Source organism: Stegodyphus dumicola, chromosome 9, assembly GCF_044657685.1.
Source record: "Stegodyphus dumicola isolate Sdum_Otavi_A_Nest chromosome 9, ASM4465768v1".
Classification (NCBI taxonomy): Eukaryota; Metazoa; Arthropoda; class Arachnida; order Araneae; family Eresidae; genus Stegodyphus; species Stegodyphus dumicola.
This window is the reverse complement of record NC_140776.1, coordinates 27,450,073-27,473,999: the sequence shown is the minus strand read 5'-3', so window position 1 is coordinate 27,473,999 and position 23,927 is coordinate 27,450,073. Positions and strand designations below refer to the sequence as shown.

Sequence of the window (23,927 nt, the reverse complement as noted above, 5' to 3'; positions counted from 1 at the left end):
CGAAACCACAGGTGTTGTTGTTGCTAATGCTCACTTGTCTGGCCTATAGTCAGCCCAAACCCACGAAACAAGTGTTGTTGCTGCTAATGCTCACTTGTATGACCTATAGTCAGCCCAAACCCACGAAAGTACAGGTGTTGTTGTTGCTAATGCTCACTTGTCTGGCCTACAGTCAGCCCAAACCCACGAAATTCCTCGTGGCAAGGTGCGCAAGTTTTGCGCCTGTCGCTGGCGAGCCTTGAGCGCCATATGTGTGACAGTGCGATTGAGCTCAGTTTCACCCCAATTTCTCGTGGTTCTCCCACCCCTCTTCACCTACCACCAACTTCTCGAGAGGACTTTTCCCTAGTCGCATATTTAAAGTGCTCCCATGCCGCACGGACACTATACCTTTATAAACATTCATCACTTCGTGATTCGAACGCGGGCCCTTCGGGACGGCAGTCAGCAACGCCAGCCGCTATACCGGTTTGGACGGCACCTCAAGTGTAGAAACAGAAACGCTGTAAACAAGTGTATTAGAAGAATTCATGACTACGGGTGAAAACACAGATATTTAAATATGACTATTATTTCTTTAGACATAAATCAGTTAACATAGTAAACATTTAACAAGTGGCAGTCCAAACGACTTCAGGGAAAAAAGAAAAGTCCGTCAGAAAACGCCTTTTCATTTTACACTTAATACAAATATGATAAAAACAGAATGCCGAAAGGAATAAAAAACTACAAAGCATTTAATAAAATTCGGGAAAATAAAAATCAACCATAATCCTCAAAATAGAGAAGAAAGGAGTAAAACAACAAAGCAAGTAGGAAGAAAAGAAGTCCTTATTTTCTCCGAAAAGAACACAAAACTCCGTCATCAAATAATAAAATGGTTCACCCCCTCAAAAAAAAAGGGGGGAAATCATGTTTAGAGAGAAAGAAGAGAATACAATAGCTGGTCCCAGGGGTTGGGGCCGGAGAAAAGGAACCCGTTTACGCAGTTGTTCCGTAATGTTTCGCAAGCGTTAAAATTTAAATGAAGTTAATATCGTCTCAGAAGGTGCGAACGCAAAAGCCCGGAGTGACTTGATGGGACAGTTTTGCATGGAAATGTCTCTTCATTCAAATGAGTCGAAATAAAGACGCTACCAATGGATGGGGAAGAAAAGAGGGGGTTGGAGACTAATGGCATCTCTACATTTGGAGAAAATGGCGGAGTGGGATGTTGGATTCTTTTGAGAATTAAATAGGGGAACTTAGAGAATTTGTTTCTCGCAGAACAGTTTTTTTTTTATTTCATAAGAATGAAGAATAGAATCAAAGACTGTTCCTTGAATAGTAACTTAGAGAATTCAGTCAAGAGGAACGAGGTTTAATTGTGTGCCTTTCCATCAGACCTCTTCTCTCCATCTATCTTTTTCACACTTCTCCCAGTTCCGTAGCTATTGTTCATCTAAATATTTCTTTACTGCTGTTGAAAGCCGAATATCCCTTGCATTACAACTTATTAATCGTCTGTACTAAATGTTATCACTTCTTTCTTTACCTCCCCCCCCCAAACCTAGCCTTCCTTGTGGCCTATTAATATCAGTAAAAATTAAATAAATATACGTCACCCGTGCTCTTCAGCTGTAAATTAATATTTTATGCCATATTTACTTCGGTAAGTTTCTTTTATATTTTTTAATTGTTCTGTCCTCTCTGACTGTAATTAAAGACGATTGCTGCTAAATTTCTACCTTTCCTTAAGTCCTCAAATTAATATTCCCATACTGCCTAGTGTTTAGTCATTTACAGTCTGTCTATCATAAGAAAACCTCTCGCCAGTTAGTCTACCATTGTTTGTTGCCGTAGAAACGAGCCTTGACCCATTTTCGGTAGGGGTGTCTTGAAGACGAATGATAACTCTTTTCCCCTCAGCCAACAGTCACCAAAAGTAAAATAACAATAAAGCAACCCTTGGCTCGCCCCTATTTGAAATATACTAAGACTGTTGCTATAGCGACCGCCACCCGCCAGACACTGTGGCGGGAGCTATTCTTCTCGCAGACAGACAGTATCTAATGTTATCTTTCTTCATATTTTTTGCCACTGATCTTTGCTTATAATTCCTTATCATTATCTGAACTCTTTCACGATTTTTCGTCTTGAGCATTCTTCTGCTGCGCGTTCTAAAATGTATCTTTCGCTTTTATTCTTTCAACAATTAACTTGTAGAGACATTAGGCATTTTTTTTAAACAGGAGACATGAGCAAATTGCAATACCCTCGCCGGGACACTCGAACCTAGACCTCTCAAATACGTGCCGAGTGTTCTACCGTTATACCCCGAAGGTATCTATAAAGGAGGAAGAAAATACCTTATATACTCCCCCTTTTAAAGGGCCACTGGGAATTAGGGAACCCAATCGCCAAATCCTGAGGTGGAGAATCATCATCCACCACCTTTTAGTTCCGACGCCAGTGTACAGTCATTAGGACTTTCAGTGTCAGGAAACTAAAGAAATGAGAGATGCCCTTGCAGAGGCTCGAACCTGGAACTCTCGAATGTGACCTCGAGTATACTACCGGTTACACCCCAAAGGCATCCTGGAAGCAGGAATAAAGTACCTCATAAACTTCTTCTCTGCATTTTCTTTGATTTTTCGCACGGTTAGTTGGTCCAGTTCGTGGTCAATCTTATTTCATTACTGTTCGACTCCTTCCCTATTAGTATTTCATTAACCATCCTCCTCTCTCTATATATATATATCTGAGCATACCATTGCTGCTCAATCCAAACAGATTATAATATTTTACTCATTACATTATTTTTTTCATTTATAAGTATTTTTATTCTCTGTTTCTCAGTCTGCCTGTAGTCGGTTCTTTTGTATGCAGGTTTCTTATTACATATTTCAATATTGTGCTTTTGTTTTGAGTTGTCAAAACGTTAGCTACATATTTGCTCTACGACTCCAGCTTAATTATGTCTAGGTAAATATATAAGCAACAGCGAGCAGACTAGAATACAAATTATTTGCATGTAGGTACAAGTTTTTTAACACAGCCTCTGATTCGAGGGGGGATTGGAGAGCAGAATGATACTTCTTATCGTCCTTTGACCGGCATCTACACAATGCTACGCACAACAGGACTGCAGTGGGGAGCACCACCATGGGTGCTTAAGAGGTGGTACCAAGCAATAACAGAAAGAATTGTTCTCTACGGCGTAGCGATCTGGGGAAATACACTCAACGTAAGCATGCGTAGATTACTTCTGTCCATGCAAAGACTGCAACTCTTGCTCATCTGCAAGGGCTACAGAACTACTTCAACGACAGCTCTGCAGGTTCTAGCAGGAATTCCTCCGCTAGACCTGCAAGCGGAAAGGGAGTCGTTAATTGCAAGAGTGTTAAGGCTAGGTGAGGATGGAGTTCTATGGGAACAACACCACTTTGCTGAAGACTTTGAAAAACACAAGCCAGTGACTCAAGGACATCCGGCTGAAACACATCTAAAAAAGTGTATTCTAGGCCACTATGTGACACCAAAAGATAACCACACAGCTATATTTACAGATGGCTCAAAAACCGAGACGGGTACTGGCAGTGCCTTCTGCGTTCTAAAAGGTAATACAGCTGTGTATAAATGGAAAAGAAGACTTGGCAGTAGGAACTCAGTATTCCAAGCTGAGCTGGCAGCACTTAAAGCAGCAATTAATTATGTGAAGAGGAACAGACTTCTCCACATTACTATTTACAGTGATTCTGCCTCTAGCCTTGACGCAATCAAAGGTTACAAAAGTAGAAGCCAGTATGTCCAAGAAATTAGAAAAATCCTCCTCAGTCTTCCACCATCAGAAAGGCCATGCCTCACGTGGGTTCCGGCTCACGTGGGCATTAAAGGCAATGAGGAGGCAGACACCCTGGCAAAAGAAGCGGCAAAGGAGGTCTCAAGAACAGAACTGCCAGATAAATTACCTAGGTCTCATCTCAAAAAGATCACTCTAAAACAACTGATAGACAAATGGCAAGCCAGATGGGACACAGCAGGAAGGAGAACGTATATGTTCTTCCCAAAAACAACGCTAGAGTTAAACTGCAATAGTGGTAGTCAGACACAGTTTTATACAGGTCATGGCCCATTCCTGACCTATCTGCATAGATTCAGCCTGAGTGACACAGAAAGATGTCAATGTGGAGAGGTGGGGGATCCAGACCACTACGTCTTCCACTGCACAAACACGGCACAGTACCATATAAGAAAGCCAAGTCAAGCTTACTGGCCACAATGGGCGGCAAATATGAGAACAAACAAAACAGCAAATAAAAAGCTACAAGCGGTAATCAGCCATTGTCAGAGAAAGTATTCTTTAATACGACGATAAGTGTCCCCAAATAGAAATAATCAAGTGCTTAGCGCTCTGAATCAGAAATGTATAAATCACACTAAATCAATCTGGGCACACACCTCGAACCTCTCAACCCAAGACTAACTTAGATAATTAGGACTATGGCAACAACCTGCCTATATTCTTTATAATGTTTACTTTTGCAATTAATGTACAGGTCTAGGACTCGCAAGACCAGATCATGCCAGTAAAATCTTCAACAGCAATGAGTTTTTCCTACACTTACTAATCGTGTATTTAAATTACAAGTTTGTGATAAATAGGTTCAAGAAGGGCAAGGTCAACTTATGTTATCACCTCAAGTTTATGAATGATATTATTATTGGTATGGCATTTTTGCCTTCTTAATTTTAATAAATATTCAACTTTTTATGCAAATCTTAGGGAAGAAATATCTGTATTTATGTGATCAATTGCATGTTTGAATCTCTTCCCTAGTGATCAGCATTACGTGCTTAATTATGTTTTGTATAAATTATGTGCATGTTCTAAGGTGATAAAACTAACTATGGAATTAATGTAGGTAAGTTTCTCTTTGTAATTATGTATCAGCATTATGTATTCAAGTGTTTGGAATCAGATATCAGTTTTACTGAGTATGGTGCTGTACTTTTCTGTTTATGTTCACTTTAAAGTACTCAAGTCTGTATTTATTCCTTCTCAGCATGTACTATGAAGGTCAGTTCGTACTTGGCTAGGATTTAGACTACATAGCAGTACTTAATGATCAGTTTTATGTATTATGCTTATCAGTTTTATTTTTAATTTTCATGTATTATGTATGCATTTTTAAGTGTTATGTATCCAGGCATTAGGGATCAGCTTTCTGTATTTCTGTACTCAGTATCATGTTAGTTTTTCACTTTAATATTCAGTTTTGTACTTATGTATGTATTATCCTGTCTGCAAGTACTACGAAAGAAAATGTAGGTGAATGGTTCAATTTGTAAAACAACTACAGTTTAAGTATGCGCAAAGAACTAAATTATGCAGGAATTTGTTATCTTAGTGTTAACAGGTACACAATCTTTTAAATGTTCTTACATAAGAGTCAGGCACATGGAAAGTAAACTGCGTTAAATTATGTTTGGGCGCTAGGATTTTTTTAATCATCTTTTAATCTCTCTCTTTATTATTTTTTTATTTATTTTTTTTAAAGTTTACTATGTGCAATAATTTAATAGGTTACAACTTTCCTCCATGCAGGACCAACGATTTCACAGAAGCCCCATAAAGATATGACGGTTGTGTCACGATAAGCACCCGCATGTAGACATTTAGCAAGTCCAGAAAATCCACGGCAGTTAATTTTTCAGGCAAAGTCCTTCTATCTTTACTTTATCTAACACAAGTTTCTGTCTATTCTAACAGCGATTCTTAACAGTCTTTTGATTGCTTCTTTGCTTAATTTTAAGTAGTTCCTAACAGGATACTCTTTCCCCGTACAACAACATCCAAGCTTATATGTAGACTATATGAGGCTCTTAGCCGTCTATTCGGCTGCGTTCCCGGAGCAGGATGGAGCAGAGAGTAGATGGTTTCTGCAAGGAAGATAACACACTGTGAGGCTAAGGCCAGGTCAGTGGTCTTCCTTGGTGGCGCTCACTCACTCACCACCCTTAGCAAACAGAAAGGAACATCGAATAGCCGATTCACTAAGTACTTTTGATAAACACTATAATGTCGATTAATCAAAGTCGTTATCGAGTTATCGGCAAGAATAACAGCCAACGAAAACAATACCAAACACGAGCGGATACAAAAGCAGAGAAGATTCCAACACGCATCGAGCAAAAACTCACCTGAAAAGAAATTCTTTAATCCGCATTTAAAGCCGGTTATTTGAAAAGCTTAGACCAACCATATCGTTTTAATAGAGGCTTTGGGAATCTCTCAACCAAGTTCTGATTATTGTTTACCAGGTTCCAATTATACAGGAAAGAGAGAGAGAACGAACGACGTTAGATGCTCTACTGATTTTGATCTACTAAATACAACCGATTTTGAAGTTGCCGCACACGTTGTGACAACCGTTGTAAGGAGATAAAAGGAACAATGCTTTCATCCTCGCCGCCCACCTCTTTTTCTAAGGATTATAATTTTACCATTGTGCTCCATGTTAGACAATACTGCAAAATAAAACTAAACTTACAAGTACCACAAATGACTTTTGTTTTCCCGTTGGTATTCAAAGAGGTATTTTAAATATAATGAAATGTTCCGTTTCTAAGCATTTCAATTTCTAAGCAACTAATCTATTTAATATTAAACAAAAATCTGATGTGTAAATCACATGACTTCCATGTACAGGGGAATATTAAATTATACGCATTTTTCCCTGCATTTCATTTAAACTTATTTCCTCGAATTCCATTAGAGTAATACTTCTCATTCAATTAATTCAGTTCTCACTTCGCGGTAAGGCAAAAAAAATACGTAAAATAAAAACTCAAAATATTTTCATTAAAAATTGAAAGATATAGAAAAACACTAATACAGTTAAAAGAATTTTTTTAAAAAATTAGAATTAAAATTATAGTTTCTGTGCAAAAACAAGCAACTGGGCAAGAAGGCAGATTTTTTGGTGCACAAAACGTTTTCTTTTCGCCCCACTCGGCAAAAAGGCACTGAAGGTGCAGAAAGACTTAATTCACTATTCTGCTAAGCTTCAAACGTTAACAAATATGGCTGCGATGGCCAAAAGAATATATATATAAATTAGGCTTAGCCGCACTTAAACAACTTTATATTGTTGATAATTCTCCAACTTTTGCTTACAGATTAACTAAAGGCATAAAAACCTTAACTGGAACATAAAGAACGACATAAGTCAATCATTTTTAAAGCAAAAAATTCACAATTTACCAACATATAATAACAATTAAAAAAAAAAAAAAAAAAAAAAAAAAAAAAAAAAAAAAAAAAACTGAGCTCACGGAGCCGGGTAACACAGTGGGTATATATATTTGTATACTTTTGGTGCAGTTGATTGCAACCAAAAAGGAAGTGCACAACTAAGTGTTATAGTAATCCTATATACAAAATTTCAACGTTCTGAGGCTACTCGTTTTTGAGTTAAGCGAGACACATATATACGTACGTACACATGCCACGAAAAAAATCTATTTTGAATCCGTTTTAAATCTATTTTACAATCCGTTCTGGGAAAAAGAGTGTCCATACGTACAGATGTCAAGCAGAAACATCTTAAATTGGATTTGAGAGCTATCAACGGATATTTTCGTTGAAATATGATGCCCGAAAATTTTCGCAATAATAATATCTTTCTTTCATACAAGAAATTAAAAAGACTAACGAAGAAATTTAACGTCTAAGAGTTAAAAAACATAAAAAAGCAAAGGGAAGACAAATTTCCTAAGATGGCATATGACGAGTACGATCCATTGGGGTTCTGTGACTTTTAACTATGGAATGTATGAAAATATTCTTAAATTAGAAATAATTACCCTTGTCAAAACCAGCTGCCTGCTTTCTTCTAAGGCAGCCAAATGTATAAATAGAGTATGTTACACAAAATACTACAAAATACTTTCTTTTTCTCACAATCATCGACATTTATTTGGGTTTCATACCTCATTTGTTTTAGGTTTTATGTATCACAATGTAAATGTTTAATGTTTACAACCCACTTACTTTGCTTTCTAAATATCATCAACATTTGGATACTTATACAACAAAACTTAAACAAGAGTTAATGGTGGTAATAAGGCAAAAGTTCAGATCCCACCTTCAGCGGCAGTTCCTAAGACAGTTTAAACAAGGAATTCTTCTATAAAATTCTTCTGAATTTCATTTATCAATTGTTAAAACATAGTAACGAAATAAACAATCACATATACAAATGTAAATGCTCAAACTGCATGAAAGCGTCACGTTCCTTCTTCAGAACCAACCGTAATTACCATAACGAGTTCCGTCACCTGTGGTTCTTTTCTTTTTATTCAGCATCCTGAATCTTGCGCAAAGGCCGAAATCCTTTTAAAGGATAAAGATTCCGAAGGGGGACAGAAAAGAGGGTTCCTAATTGTGGGGTTCAGGAACTCATAGAGAGGTAATTTTTGCGTCAAACTAGTGACACAGTGACAGACGGGCTGCAGGTTTTTTCTTTTCTCCTTTTTTTCAGGAGGAGTGAATAAAAAAGATCTCAACAACAGTCAATAGTGCATAGTCGTGCACCGCCCATCCTCGCTTTCTGGTCAGGGATTATATTTCTGTTCTTGTTGTTTTTATTCGATATTTTTACAATTAGTTGAGAAGAACGATGTTTTGGAAAAGCAGCTGGCTGTCCGTAAATATGGTTAATTCATAATTTGAAGAAGCTCTCTTTCCTGCATATTTTCAAATGCGATTAGAAGAGAATGGCGAGCTTTAGCAGCGAAGTTTGTAAACGCCATATGTCTAACTTAATTAATATAAAGTCCCTTGAAGATAATCTAAGCTTTCCCAATTTATTCCGTAAAAAAAATTCGAAGATTTACTGTACCTAAAAACAGATATTAGTTTCTTAGCTAAAGAAATTGATCTAATTTCCAGTTTATTAAGGAAATGTAAACCTTCTAAATTTTAATAAAATAATTCCATTCTAAGGGGTAAAGTCGCTGAGCACTGGTAGTTCGGTCGGAGGTTCGAATCCCCCGAAAGGGCTCGCTGCAGGAGCGTTTTCGTGCTTCTACTCATGTGTAACGAACGTGTCTACGAGACAGTTTCCCTTAATAAGTCCTCCACGAAGGTATCATGCCTCCTAGTTGTTCCATTTAGAGAGTTCGAGGCAAAATTTTGTATTCCTGCTGAAATTTTACTATTACAAGCACATTCCACAATCGCTAGTTTAAAATTAAGACAAAGAATATCACGATTTGTTTGTAAAACCGTTGAAACTTGGAATATAACAAAAAGAACGCGTACGATAACGGCGACATTGTTTGACTAAAGGATTATTGTAAACATGGTTGTCTGAAGAATGGTTACGCTCGTGGTTGCCAGAGTTTTTGACTTCTATTAACAAGTGGTTGCGATAACACCTATATACGACCTCAAATAACATGAGATTGAATCAAAGGTAAAAGAATACGTATTTATGTCAAAATCTTGGCACGTGAATTTTTGGTGACACCTAACTACGACCGCCCGGTGGCGAAGTGCTATCGCGTCGCGCAGCTGCAACACAGGTCCGGGGTTCGATCCCCAGTTTGGGCATAGTTGACTCAGGCTTTCATCCCTTGAGTGGGTTGATAAAATAAGTAACAATTTCGCTTGGGGACTAAACGCCGCAGGTCCTGTAACAAGCTGACCACTTGCTCAGGGGATATGCTGATGCAGTCAGGGGCCCAAAGGTCAACAAAGCAGAAAAAGGGCACTGTAGGCCGTGGTCCACTTCTTTACACTGAGTGTAACTTACATGATAAACATTACAAATAAAATATATGACATTCGTTTATTCGAAATTTAGTTGGTCACGAATACGTTTTGCCAGGTATTACTTACTACCATGCACCATTTCGCAATTTAATTTTTTGATTCAAATGACTATTACGTTGCAATATAAATAAATTATTACGATTTATAACCCGCTTATGAGTTTTCAGCCTTCAGCATCAATGTGTTTGAATGAATGCCTTTTACGTATTGCGGATGTGTCACACTGAGAAAGAGAGACAAATAATGGAGACGTCCCAGTCTCAAGAGGTTTCGCAAATCTGACACCATTCATCAGAATTCCTTTTTTTTTCTGTCATTTAACGATCGATTTCGAAAAAGCGACGTAATTCAATTGCATCCCTCTGCCAGATCCCATTTCTTTTTCTATATTCCTTTTGTTAGTCTTGTTGCACATTTTACACGGTCTGTCTGCATTGTTAGGAATTGAATTAGTTCGTTCCTTTGAAGGGCAAAAGATTTTCTTGAAAGAGAAGAGGCTAGAAAAGTCGATTCTGGAGCAAACTTTTCTAGAAAATCTCACCAGATTGCCAACAGCATTTTCAAAATTCCTATTCCAGAATTACACTTTGTTTATCTACGTTTTGTACGGGGATTGGGGGGCGGGGGTAAAAAAAGTTTCAATATTGCCGATTAATTTTTCAAAAAGGTCTATATCTAAAATTTTCCAGATAATGAAAATTTTAAACAATGATGAATACGAAAGCATGGTAGAAATTATATTAATTAATTGTAAAAACTTAACTCTAAATTCATAGCGTAAGATTTTTATAATGAAGTAATGCGAATTATACATAGAAATACACAAGAAGACCTGTTGTGACTTAGTTATATACTCAACTATGTATTCTTAATAGACACGAAACAAATACAACCTCTTTCAATAATATTCCAAACTTTATGTTCTTTTCAGTACTGTACGCCCACACAATTGATTCCGAGCAACATGAGAATGTTCTGTGAAAGTTCAACTGCTAGCACGTTACCAAGGCAAGAATTCTACAGATCGTTAAAAAATATCTTTAAAATGCTAAAACAAAACAAAAATAAAAGTTCTACATTGCTCGTTTTACTGGACCGATTGATAAAATTTAATTTGTGTTTTTTATGTCTTGAAAGCGCGGCTTAGGGTATATATCACATTCATATATAGCATTGTTCTAACACAAGTATTCTGATATAATATCGGACTTTTTTCTGAGATGACATACCTATTTTTTCACATATTTCGATTCTGCGGTTCAAATTATGCTTAAGTGCCAAGTTTTGCAAAAATCACATAAATTTAAAAAATTAGTTCTCAAAATTTTAGCTCCTCAATGTTAATTGAAATTTGGTATATACATTTATTAATTTACCTTTTTCTTATTAAACTTACTTGATTTCTTCTTTCACAATTCAAAATTGATGTTCAAACCAAATAAAATTCGCAGATGTTTTCGGATTTATTTAAAAAATTTATATTTTTAGTAATTTTTATAAATTTTTGAAAAATATTTTGAATTACAACCTATAAATTTTGTACCATCACCTTAAAGTAGATGTGTTTCTAGGCATACTAGTTTTTTTTTCTTTTTTCTTTTTTTTCTTGTGCACCAGGGAAAGGAAAATATGTTCCCGTAAATTAAGAATTCCACCGATTTATTCTTGGCGCAAACTGAAAAAAATTAAGCCACGATAAATTTTTAAATTCCTCACGAGGTTTTGCAAAATTTAACATTTAAGCATAATCTGAGTAGTAGTATTGAAATATGGGGAAAAAATTGGTATGTCACTAGGTTATTTTAAAGCAGGAGACGTGAAAAATGTGCAATGCTGTCGCCTGGACATGAACCCTGGAACTCTCGAACAGGCGTCGAGTGCGCTTCCAATTACAACAAGACGGCACACAGGAGGGAGAAAATACCTTATAGTCATTTTAAAAAAAACTCCGATTCTGCGTCAAAATACTTATGTTAGAAAAATCAAATTAAATTCCGTCGATCGTCCCAGTAGAAAGGGAGATATAGAACTTTGTTGTTGTTGTACGGAATGAACAGAAAGAAAATTCATTAAAAACGAGTATGGTTTGCACAAGAAGAAACTCTCACTACACAAGTAGATTTTTAGCTCTGGATGAAATTTCCTGATTAGCAATAATAAAAAAATGACATAAAACTTGAGAAGACTACCTGAAGCTTTCTTCAATTGATGAAGATTATTTACCTACCTCTTTGAACACACTGTTAATATATAATTTACAGCTGCATTTTATTTATCATAAATTTGAAAAATCAGTTTTATAAATATCATTATGGGTGGATGATGTCATATATGACATCTCAACCAGTTTTAAAATACTGAAAGATCTTGGCTTCAAATATGTAGAGGCAATTCACATAATTTCACTATAATTAATTAACTATGCTTATATTCAAATTACACTAAAAATATAAAATTTATTAAAGCACGAGTGACGTATGAGGATTATAATAGCACTCGTCTCATCAGCAATGCGTAAAATTTTATTCCTACACCCTTCCTGAAATTAGAAAATACAGTTTGTAGAAATTTTTACTTACCAATTATTGACTTGGAGTATTGTCAAACCTGTGTCTTGAGCCAACTGTTTCTTTTGGTCTTCAGATGGGTAAGGGTGCTAAAAGAAGAAGAAAAGAACTAATGAAAATAAGAACTTGCACCTACCAAATAGAGCATGCATATATCAGATTTCACACACTACAACAAATTAAAGCTTTATAATCGATGTCATCATTTTAACAGAGCTACGCTAACCTGAACTTTGAAATTAAGGCAAAATTCCAGTTAACTTGTGAAATATTTCAAACATTTAGAAAGATTACGTACCTTATCTTTTAGATGCAATACTATTCCACTAAAATTAAATTCTTTGTGTGTTTTCACTCCTTGAGGCACGTTAGTATCTCTTGAACTTTGCCGAATTTTAACGTACTGACTGAAATTTGAAAGCGTCTGGGAAAATCAGATGCTATCGATTTTGAAATAATTCAGTGACAATATTAAAAATTTCAAAGATTTTTCACTATAGAATTTTTAATTTTTCTACATTTTAAGTTTTCATATTTATTTAAGATTCTTTTTAGGTTAGGAAAATCTTTTTAAATTGAAAGATATTTTTAATGTCTTTACTTTGTATTTTTGCCACTCTCCTTCGCTTTGGGAAAGGGCCAGAATTTTCGCGTGAACTATTATAATTAAAATACATTTGAATGGTTCATCAGCTAATTCTGGATACAGAAAAGCAAGGATTTTTTATGAAAGAGAGGTTTTAATTGGTTTCAATGTTTCCTCCTCCTCATGACGTGGCATTGAAATTAATCGAATTCCTCTTCTTTCATTTTCTTTCTTTTTTTCATTAATTTTTTAATTTGGGTTTTACCTGTTTGAAGAATTTTATTTTTAATATTTGTTAAATTCTTCTATATACATTTACAGGATTTCTTGAAATTAATTGCTTATGCATTTCGATTTTTGGTCTTTGTGAAAAATTGGTTCTAAATTTCTTTTTTTTTTTTTTTTATACATTTACAGAGGCTGTTAACACATTTTTTAGACTATGTATATTGTATTCACAAAACTAAATTACATAAAATTCTTGTGTTTTAAATGTTCTATTTGACATCCCTTAATCTGAACTATCTTTCGACACCGCAAAGCCTTTTGAAGTGGCAGAAGAGATATTCTATCCCATTCCTCCCGAACAGCTTTCCAGAGTCCTGTTAGGGTTTTTGGGACAACGTTTGGATAATGCAGTTTTTAAAAGTCCGAAAGCACAAAATTCCATAGGTGACACATCGGGAGATTTAGTAGGGATATCAGTGAAGGGTATGACCTTGATACCAGTTTTTGTTCCATTTCTTTTAGGAAATTTACAGTGGATTTTGATGTGTGACTGCTAGCTTTGTCCTGATGGAGTCTCACAGATTGATGGCACTGTGGGTAAAGCGATGGTATTTCATTCAGAAAAATTGGCGATAAAATATGTTCCTGATAGTATTTGGAGTTAATCTTGACATTTTTTTGCACTCTCTTTATTTTTAACTTGCCATTATAAGAAAAACCAGCAACAAACATGAATCCCTTAGAAAAACTTTCTTTCGATTCTTTGAACCATGTACTTAAATTTTTTTCTCCCCTTTTGTGATAATAAACGGCTCTTTTTTTTGTTACAATCATTTAAATACACCCATGCTTCATCTATTGTGACAATTGTTTTCCATTTTTCTTTGGATAAGGGTTTCTCATATAGAATTCTGCAGCGTATCCTGCGTTGAGCGATATGCTTTGGAAGAAGACGATGCACACTGCGTTTTTTCGCTTTCTTAAGATTTAAATCAACGTTTATCATTTTGTTTACAGTGGAAACCGAGCATTTTAATGACTTTGCAACTGTCCGTTGACTAGGGGGATTTTCTTTTAACATTAAACAACGTACCTTTGCAATAGTCGAAGATGTCCGTTTTTCCTTGGTTACTTGTTTGGAATTTTTGTCCCACTTGAGGCTCCAATTTGACGTTTTTTCCCTTTCTTGTTGATGATATTACCTTTCAACGCTTTAGATATCACAAAACCATGACTCTCACATCGTTTTTGGATAACGGAGTATGCATATTTCTCTTCGGAAAGAGCATAAATATAGCCTTCGAACCACTGCTTTTTGAAATTCGCCATTTTGAATAAAAACAAAACTTTCAAGCCACAGACGATGATTTTGACTTTTAAAAACATAGTACAATTGCAATTACGTCTTTTGCAGCAAACTATTTTTTATTACCACTTACCAAAATCGTCTAAAGAATGTGCGAACAGCCTCTGCCTTAATCAATTTTCAGCGGTAAAATGCGAGAAAGATTATGAGGTTTTCTTTTAAAAAATAACTTGTATGTACATATCAAAGATTGAATTAATATGAATTAATCGTAATAAATTGCCTAATACTTGCCCAAAAGCTGCAAAGTAATAAAATTATTAATTAATTATTGTTAATTGATCGGGGGTTGGTTTGCTTCCCTTGAAAAGTCAATTAATTTTCGATCAATGACAATATTTACTTGGTTTATTGATTACTTTTTAATTTTTTTAAATTCTACTAACTTTCTCAAACGAGATAATACACTCAATTAATGCATTAGTAAATAAATTATATATAATGTGTTAATGAAAATTTATTAAAAATACTATGTATAGTGTTTTCAATATTATATACATTTAAACATTTAAAAATAAACAAGTAAAATAACTTGAAAGAAAGTATTCAACTAAACACTAACCTTCGCAAGTATTTTAAAACATCATAAAGCAAAATTACTAATTTTTAAAAAAAAATTATTAATATCGCTTTTTCAGTCAATGAAAATAGGGAAAAGAGTAGTAATTCGTTCAAGAAAATATTTGCGATTGCCATTAAAATAGTCTAGTTTCTCATTTAAAAGAGACTGAATTTAAAAACTTGCAAATAAATGAATGAAAAGGAAATGGAAGGAAAAATTAAAATATTTCATTCCCCATCTTTCCATTATTATTATATTTTTTCATTTGATATCCTAACCCAAATGAAGATGTCTCTTAATTTTTTCGCTACACAAACTGTCAAAAAAACTTTAAAGATGAAGCTAAGTTTTCTGAAAAATATATATCTTACTTATCCTTTAGAGAAATCTTCAGTTACTTAAACTTAACGCGATTAAGTTAAAAGGAGTCGGGGAAAAAAATAAACCCTCTTTGGACAAACTTGGGTAATGTATTTACTTCTCCAGATAATATTTCAAAATGTCAGTTATAGCAATAATTATCAGCGACACAAGCCTGATAATGGTATCTACAGCGAGATGAATCTTTCTACGGAAAAAGGAGAGAGGTGGAGGGTGGAAAGGGACATCTCTTTGGTGTGTTCAGATAGAAATGACAAAAACGTTAATGAGTTTTAGTGCATTTCATTTTTTCCATCGTTCACAGTAAAAAATAGAAACTGTGTAGGTAGATTAAATGCAAACAAAAAATATCTCCTCCACAGCAATTATACGAATGTCAAAAAAATTCCCATGAGTTTCGGTAAAAAGGAAAGAGATGGGGGAAAGGAGCTTGGGGATTTTTTTTATAAGATTTTTCTCTTCCACAAAAATTTTACTTTTAGTTTTTTGGCAAGATTAGCTCCAAAGGAAAGAAGAAAAGTATTAAAAATTTCCTATTAGGTTGGTTTTTTTTATCCACTTGCTATGGTTTTAGCGTTTTCTATAGTTTAAAAAATATATATTTCTAAACTGCAAAATAATTCATAGCTAGTATTATGAAGCTATGGAGCTTTTTTTCAATGTGAATACAACCACAAAGTGGTGGAAGGTTAACTTCACATATAAAAAACAAGAATTCTCACTCAGCAGGAAAACTTAATTCTTCTTCAGAAGAAAACACTTTACTTGAAAAAACTAAAAAGTACATAAAATTTGAATTCAGATAATCTGAAAGTTATCAAAAGAAATTTTTAATATTTGATAACATGAGTTTTAACACTGGAAATTTATAAATAAGGTCTGCATAACGCGAATAAAGTGTTCTACTGTTTACATAAAATGTTTAAAATTTATGCAATGTTTTTATGTTATATTTAAAATGTTTTTTTAATTACGTAATGTTTAAAATGTTTTTTAGTTATGTAATGTTTAAAGTTGATGTCATTCTATTTAAAATCGGATATTTTTCCAGATAAGGTTCCCAAATTACTCTGCTTTCTTTTAAATTATCGAAAATTTTACAATTAAACAAAATAGAGACAATAGAAATCATTCATAACGTAATGATTTAGCTGAGAACGTTCACATTCATTTTAATAATTTTCATTTGATTCACATTCATTTAATTCATTCTTTAACTGCTAAGAATGACTGAAAAGCAACTTCTACTTCAAGGATATATTTACTTGAAATTTCTTCTTCAGCTCGAGGAATTTTTATTACCTTCCTTTAAAGTGTCACTTTCATAGCTCATTTGTTTTTTCTCGACAAGTATTCACATATAAATTTTCTACTTTTTTAGACTCAAACTTTAAATTAAAGAAAATAATAAATGTTTTATTGAATACCTCGGAAAATTCTCGGTAGATATCAAATGCAGAGGCTTGTCTGCATTAAATAAAAATTAAACTGTAGGAATAATTTTCAAGTTAACATACAGTTTTGCTTTGTTATGATTCTCAGTTGATTTTTCTCTTAAAATTTCAGTATATGATACCTGTTGAGTTTATCTTTAAATATCAGATACGGATTGGATCGCGAGTTTAACTTTGTTTTTAAATATTAGATATCGTTTAGACATCAGTCCATTCTCTTTAATCTAAATTTATAAAATTTCGTAACTTTGTTCAAAAGAAACTGTACTATAATACTGCGCGATATATGAACTACAGCAATTCTCTGCACAGCCGGTTCCTCAACAAAGGGAAAACTAAAGAGCATTGAATTGGTTTATCTCTACTGCAGTTTGAAAAGTAAACTCAAGAATGATTTCTTGAGTTTACTTTTCAAACTGCAGTAGAGATAAACCAATTCTATACAATATATCTGAAATCAAGAAAAAGATTTTATCTTGATTTCAGATATAAAGGAAAACAATATCTCTCATGAGCATCAAATGAACCATAATCAAAACCAAAACATTTGATGATGAGCCAGGATTTCTCACTACAGTACCTTAGAAGCGCTTCTCAGCATTTAGATGAAGCCTATGCTTAGCCATATTGGGGATGGGGGAAGGGAGAAAAAAGCGGCAAGAATATGGAAACTGTATTCTAACACAAAAAGTAAATAAATTCCTAACAATAAAGAATTTAATGAGACGAATTATGCTTGCTGTTTTACATCTTTCACTATGTTTTAAATTTCAAATATAAATTTTGTTTAAATGATCATCGTTGATGATAGAGCGTAAAACTTTTTATTGAGACTCGTAATAGAGGTTCATACAGCTAACTTTATCCAAAAATAAGCAAAATTTCTCTAACAAAATTCTTAAATTTGTCGAATTTATTCGAGTTTGTCGAAACATTGTAAAATTTGTACATTTCTTCACGACTATGCAAGTCTTAAAACAAACCCCCAAAATTAAAATCTGTAAGCTTATATATTAAAATTCAATTTCTGCAAGCATTTTAAAACAAACTTGAATATAATTTTCCCTAGAACCAAAGCTTATATAAAAAAACAGTTCTATTTTCTATTTAATAATTAATTCTGTTAATGTTTTAGGTTTATTTATTTTGGATTAATTATAATTCTATTTAAGCATTAGTTCTATTTAAGTTCTATTAAGAGCCAGATGATTTGTTTATATTCGTTTTTTAGCAAATTCCTGGCTTTAAATCTCCTGAATTATGCTTCTTTGTATAATTGTAAATAAATATATAGTTGTCCATGACAGAAAAGTTAACTAATTAGCATATACATCTATATACTTATTAATTTTAAAACAATAAAATTTTAGGGTAATTTAATTTTCCAATTCAGACTTCATAAAAATGTGGTTTTTCTTCCTTGCATGCATTTCTATAAATTAGTTGATTAGAATTTCAAATTTTTTTTCATTAATTGTTAAACTCTAGATCTGTATAAAATGGCTTATTCTTGAGGTTTTTAGTGTAAGAATTCTTAAAACTACAATTAAATTTGAAATCACATGAAAAATTCAGTTCGTCATTTTTCAATGTCTTAATTAAAATTATGACGATTCTGTATGCAACATTCTTTAAAAATATAAATATTACTAAAATTCTAAACTTTGTTAGGCAAATATGAAAAAACTTGCAACGAATGTCACAGATGTGTGTGATAACAGAGATTTAGAAAATTAGGAGTACATGACATTGCAGAGAAACGAATTTGATTCTCTTAAAGTGCAAAATAGACCTGTCATGTGCTTAGATCTTTTTTATAAACACCACATGACTTCCTTCTACGGCCTTTTAAATTATACACACTTTTTGCTGTACTTCCATTTAAACTTATTTCATCAGATATATATATTTCTCATTCAATCAATTCAATTCTCACTTCACGGCAAGGGGAGGGGGAGGAACTGAAGACATATTCATTAAAAATTGTAAAATACAGAAAAACCTAAAATATCAATTATTGTTAAAAATTCTTTTTACAATTAAAATGAAAATTTATATGGAAGGGGGGGGGGAAGGCAATCCGGCCCACGGGCATGAAGACAAAATTTTTGGTGCAAAAAACTGGAAGTTAACCTTTGTTCCCACTGGCCAAAAAACACTGAATTTGGTGCACCAACAGACTTAATTCACTATTCCACTACGATTTTCAAATGTGAACAAACGGCTGCCTCATTATGTGTAGCGCCACTTTTAAATGAATGATAATTCTACGACTATTGCATGCAAATTAAGTAAAGGCATAAAAACCTAATAAAGCATAAAAACTGTAACATAAGAATAGTATAATTCAATCACTTCTAAAACAAACAAACAAACAAACAAACAAACAAAAAAAAAAAAAAAAAAAAAAAAAAAGCACAATTTATCAACATATAAGAATAACACAGTGGGAATATATATATATATATTTTGTGTGGCTGATTGCACTGAAAAAGGGAGATGCGCAACAAGATGATATAGCAGTCCTATATACAAAATTTCAACATTCTACGGCTACTCATTTTTGAGTTATGCGAGATACATACATACCTACGTAGAAATATTATTATAAGAAAAGTTCGTACGTTTTGTGACGTCGGTATGTACCATATGTTACAAATAAATCTCTTCCGAATTCATTTTACAATCAATTTGGGAAAAAAGAGTCATTCATTCTGTACGTACGTACTGATGTCACGCAAAACATCATTCAAATGGATTCGAGAACGGTTAAAATTGATATTTTCATTGAAATATGATACCCGAAATTTTTCGAAACTGTAATACTTCCCTTACTTTGTACAAGGAAGTAGACTTTAAAACATGAATATTTTAAAATTGTAAATTTTCTCTAGTTTTTAGTAAAACTACAGAAAAATATAATAAAAATTAAACTAGATTTTAGACTGGTTTCTAGTAAAAGTGATAAATAACTTAAAACAAATAAATCCACGGTAATTAGTACTGATTCTGAATAATGTCGATGTAGAATTAATTATTATCAAATAGTGGTACATGAAGCTTGGATTGAATTCAATAACTAACGGATTAGATTTGAATGTAATTATCTATTAACAATCTTATCCCATAACTCAAGATAAATGACGCAAGAGTTCACAAAACTATTGTGAGACTACGAATGTTTCAATTATTGTTAAATATCTGCTGCCATATATCCAGGCGAAATCCCTGTGACATAAGAGAATACGGTTCGAATAGTGCATAGCGTTTTACAGAGAGTCTACAAATACCATCTGGATCAGTTGGCGTCAGCAGTGATTTATTGCAACTAATAGCCCCCTTCTGGATGGGGACACCCCTCCTTCTCTCACTCTAAATACTCGGGGAGGCTGAGTACAGAACCCTGACTGACATTAATTACTTTCTCCGAGGTACCGTAGTGTGGAGGCGATGGAGGGAAAACATCCAAGATTTGGGATGCCTCTCCTACAATCAATCCTTTCCTACTTCAGTCATATTGCTATCCTGAGTAACAGGAAATGAATCGAAGTTCGTTAATTTGGATTTCTTTGAAATTTATTTACATGGTCAAATGTATGCCACCACATCATTTTTCATGCTCGTAACGTTTTACTTTACATGCAATTGCAATCAGTGTTTTACATTCTAGTGCGCCACTAATTTTTCAAAACGTCCTCATGTTATTATATTCTAGTTATATTTATACTTTGAGTAAGTTAGAATAAAAGAAGATTATTCAGTATAGGATCTAGAACACGGATTTCTACACATTACACAGGATTAGAGCTGACAAAGTTAAAAGAAATAGATGCCCTTAACCCTTACTTCTGAAATGTAAACAGCATATGTTCTTAAAATAATGCGATATGAAAATTCAGTAGTAAGTTTACAATAACAACTTTGAGTAAGTTAGAGAAAAAGAAAACTATTCTGCATATGATCTAGAGCACGGATTTCTAAACATTACACAGGATTAGAGCTAATAAAGTTAAAAGAAATAGATGCCCTTAATCCCTATTTCTGAAGTTTTCCATAACAACTTTGAATAAGTTGGAGAAGAAGAAAATTATTCTGCATATGATCTGGAACACGGATTTCTAAGCATTACACATGAATAGAGCGGAAAAAGTTAAAAGAAATATATGCCTTTAACACCTACTTCAGAATTGCACACAGCATATATTCCTAAAATAAAGCGATATAAAAATTCAACTGTAAATGTTCCATAACAATAAAATATTTTACTTTTTAAATGAATGAGGTATTTTATATTAACTATAGTTAATCCTTAAACCGAGCGGAGAGAACGTTGAACACTGGTAGCCTGACCCGGAAATAATACTTTTATACAAAATTTTAACGTACAGTTTTTATCTCTTTTTCTTTTATATAATAAAAGGGCAAAAAATAGGGTTTTTTAAGCTATGCTAAATAATCATTATAGTTTTTACATGACGTAATGAGCTGGTACATCTGGTTTGCATTTCGATTGCAAGTACCATTTTTATAATAGACACAACTTTATAAACCATACCTTACTGTAAATGAATAAATAATGTAACAAAATTTGGAAATCAAAATAATAAACAATTCGTCCTCAGGCTATTCTGTTTTTTATCGACATACACAATGAAAAGATAGCATCTTTAACATTACATTTGCATATCCACTTTTTGCTTTTACTGCGACTCTTCACAATTCAATAACGAAATTGGTATAAAAAGGGAACCTGTTAGCAAACGCAAGAAATGAAATCTCCACACAAACGGACCAAAAAACTAAAGCGTAATTTCTTCTCAGATCCCCTTTTGATTCCTTCTGGCAACGACGACATAGCTGTCATAAATCCATTTAAGTTCAGATTCGGGAAATTCCAGAATTGATCATTTCTTTTCGCCTCCGTGGTGTTGTTTACGCATCCTCTCCCCCACACAATAAAACACACACAAAAGAAGGGGGACACTTTTCTCACATTGTAAAAAGATAATGCAACGCGTTCTCCGATTTTATATATTTTTTTCGATTATTATTACCCTTAAAACACACTCGAAGGAGCTAAAGCACAGAGTGTATGCATGCATGCATATAAGATAATATACATATATATAAAGTCGTCAATATGCGTAGAAAAACCACTTTCACTTTTTATTTTCAATCCCAGCATTCTTGTTTCTATCCTCCCCCCGCTTTATTCGTTCTGCGTGCATTATTATTTGGCATTTGTGTGGCTGTATCGATTTAACTTTAGTCCAGGACCCTAGAGAAAATTTTCCTATTTTTACGAGCATTGGCACGGCGAGTTTGCATGCATTATTTTTCAAACTGCATTTTGGATAGAAACAGAATCAACATAAAATAGGAAGTTTCCACTGGAAAATCTTTGTAGAGTAGAGGCGATCGCAAACTAATTTATCGACAGAAGACGCAGTTAAATTAATACATCCCCTTCCTGCAAAGTAGAATTTTTAAATTTTATACCGTTAAAAATATATTTATAAGCATAATATACGAAGAAAAGTGATGTAGTATTTACACAGGCCCAGATTCACTCGCATATTTTTAGATCTGTTCCTCTGCGTTAAAATCTCCATATAATGACACAAGATAAGAGCAGAAGTATAGCACTGCAGATAAAGCAAGGTTACACTCATACTTTATTACTTTATTATATCAGTTTTATGGAATGTTAGATTTAAATACTGAAAATTTTTATTATTAGTCCAAAGCGACTTTGTCCCTGAAGGACTATTGTTTTCATTTTGCGATTTTGCGTTGAATCACTATAAACGGCGAATCACTTCTCAAACTGTTGCCACCAAATTTTAGAGTCCTGCATTATATTTGAAGAAATTAAATAATGAAAAATCTGCATAAATGTACGTATATTTCTCACACTGTGATAAAGCAACTGTACATAGAGCCATCCAATTTTGAATGACGTAATCCTCCTACGAATATGGGCATGTGAATTTTATGATTTAAGTGCAAAGAACATGATATTTAATAAATAAAGGTAACACACAAAACGTTAAAAAAAAGTCCCTTTAGACGTAATTTAAAATCTGAAACCTTTCAGATTAAAAAAAAAAATAATTGTTTTTATTTAAAAAAGTAAGTAAAGTTACCTATGGTAACAACATGTGCCTGAAAGCTTCATTGTTTACGCACACAATATCATTGTAGATGAAAGGAAAAATATCTTCGTGTATTGTATTCTTATTAAAAACATCAAATTATGATAGAAAAATACATAGTATAATCAATAATGAAAACCAATAATCTTCATCTGAAATGACAAAAAACTCTATTCTAATAAAAATTTGACACGAATATTATAACAAAATCACACTGGCAAGTAGTTCTTAAAACACACTATACACAGATAAAGAATGAGTTCCGGGGAATTCATTTTTTGCAGTAATTTTCGCACCAGTCGTCATCTAAGCAGCAGTCTTCTCGGTGATGACTAAGAAGCGAATCAGTTTTCATTTCCCGCAAAAACTACAGTATCACAGAAAGTCGACAGGCTAGTCTATTGCTTTATCACATACATATTTAGCTTATAACACGTTTTATTTTCAAGTCCTTCTGTTAATAATATCGCAATTTATCTTACGTTTAGTACAGTAAAAATAAAAGTTAGGCAACAGCAGGTATTTATTTAAACTGCTGACATTACCAAAAAATTTCCAATTTACAATGACATCACATGCAGTCGCATGCTTTCTTCATAGTGAGAATATAGCCTTATATAAAATTAATTGTATATATATTTAATGTTTGGCAATGCAATTTTTATTTCATTTTTTGTAAAATTTACAAATTTTTTACGAACAAAATCTATGATTTGAAAGTGAGAAGTGGCAACACTTTTCGAAATATAGCAGATTTTTACCTTCAGCGCCTAAGACTGTTGCCACCCGGGAAAATGAATGCGAAAAT

General features: G+C 33.4%; 1 protein-coding gene across 5 annotated transcripts in view; it reads right to left on the bottom strand.

Moving 5' to 3' along the window:
• The window catches only part of LOC118181208 (homeobox protein Meis1-like), a 476,047-nt gene that overhangs the window by 132,091 nt on the left and 320,029 nt on the right, over positions 1 to 23,927 (bottom strand). For all 5 annotated transcript variants that reach the window (XM_085823298.1, XM_085823297.1, XM_085823296.1 and 2 more), the window contains exon 8: positions 12,400 to 12,476. In XM_085823298.1, coding sequence (XP_085679424.1) covers positions 12,400 to 12,476 — 77 coding nt within the window. The remainder of the gene's footprint in view (positions 1 to 12,399; positions 12,477 to 23,927) is intronic.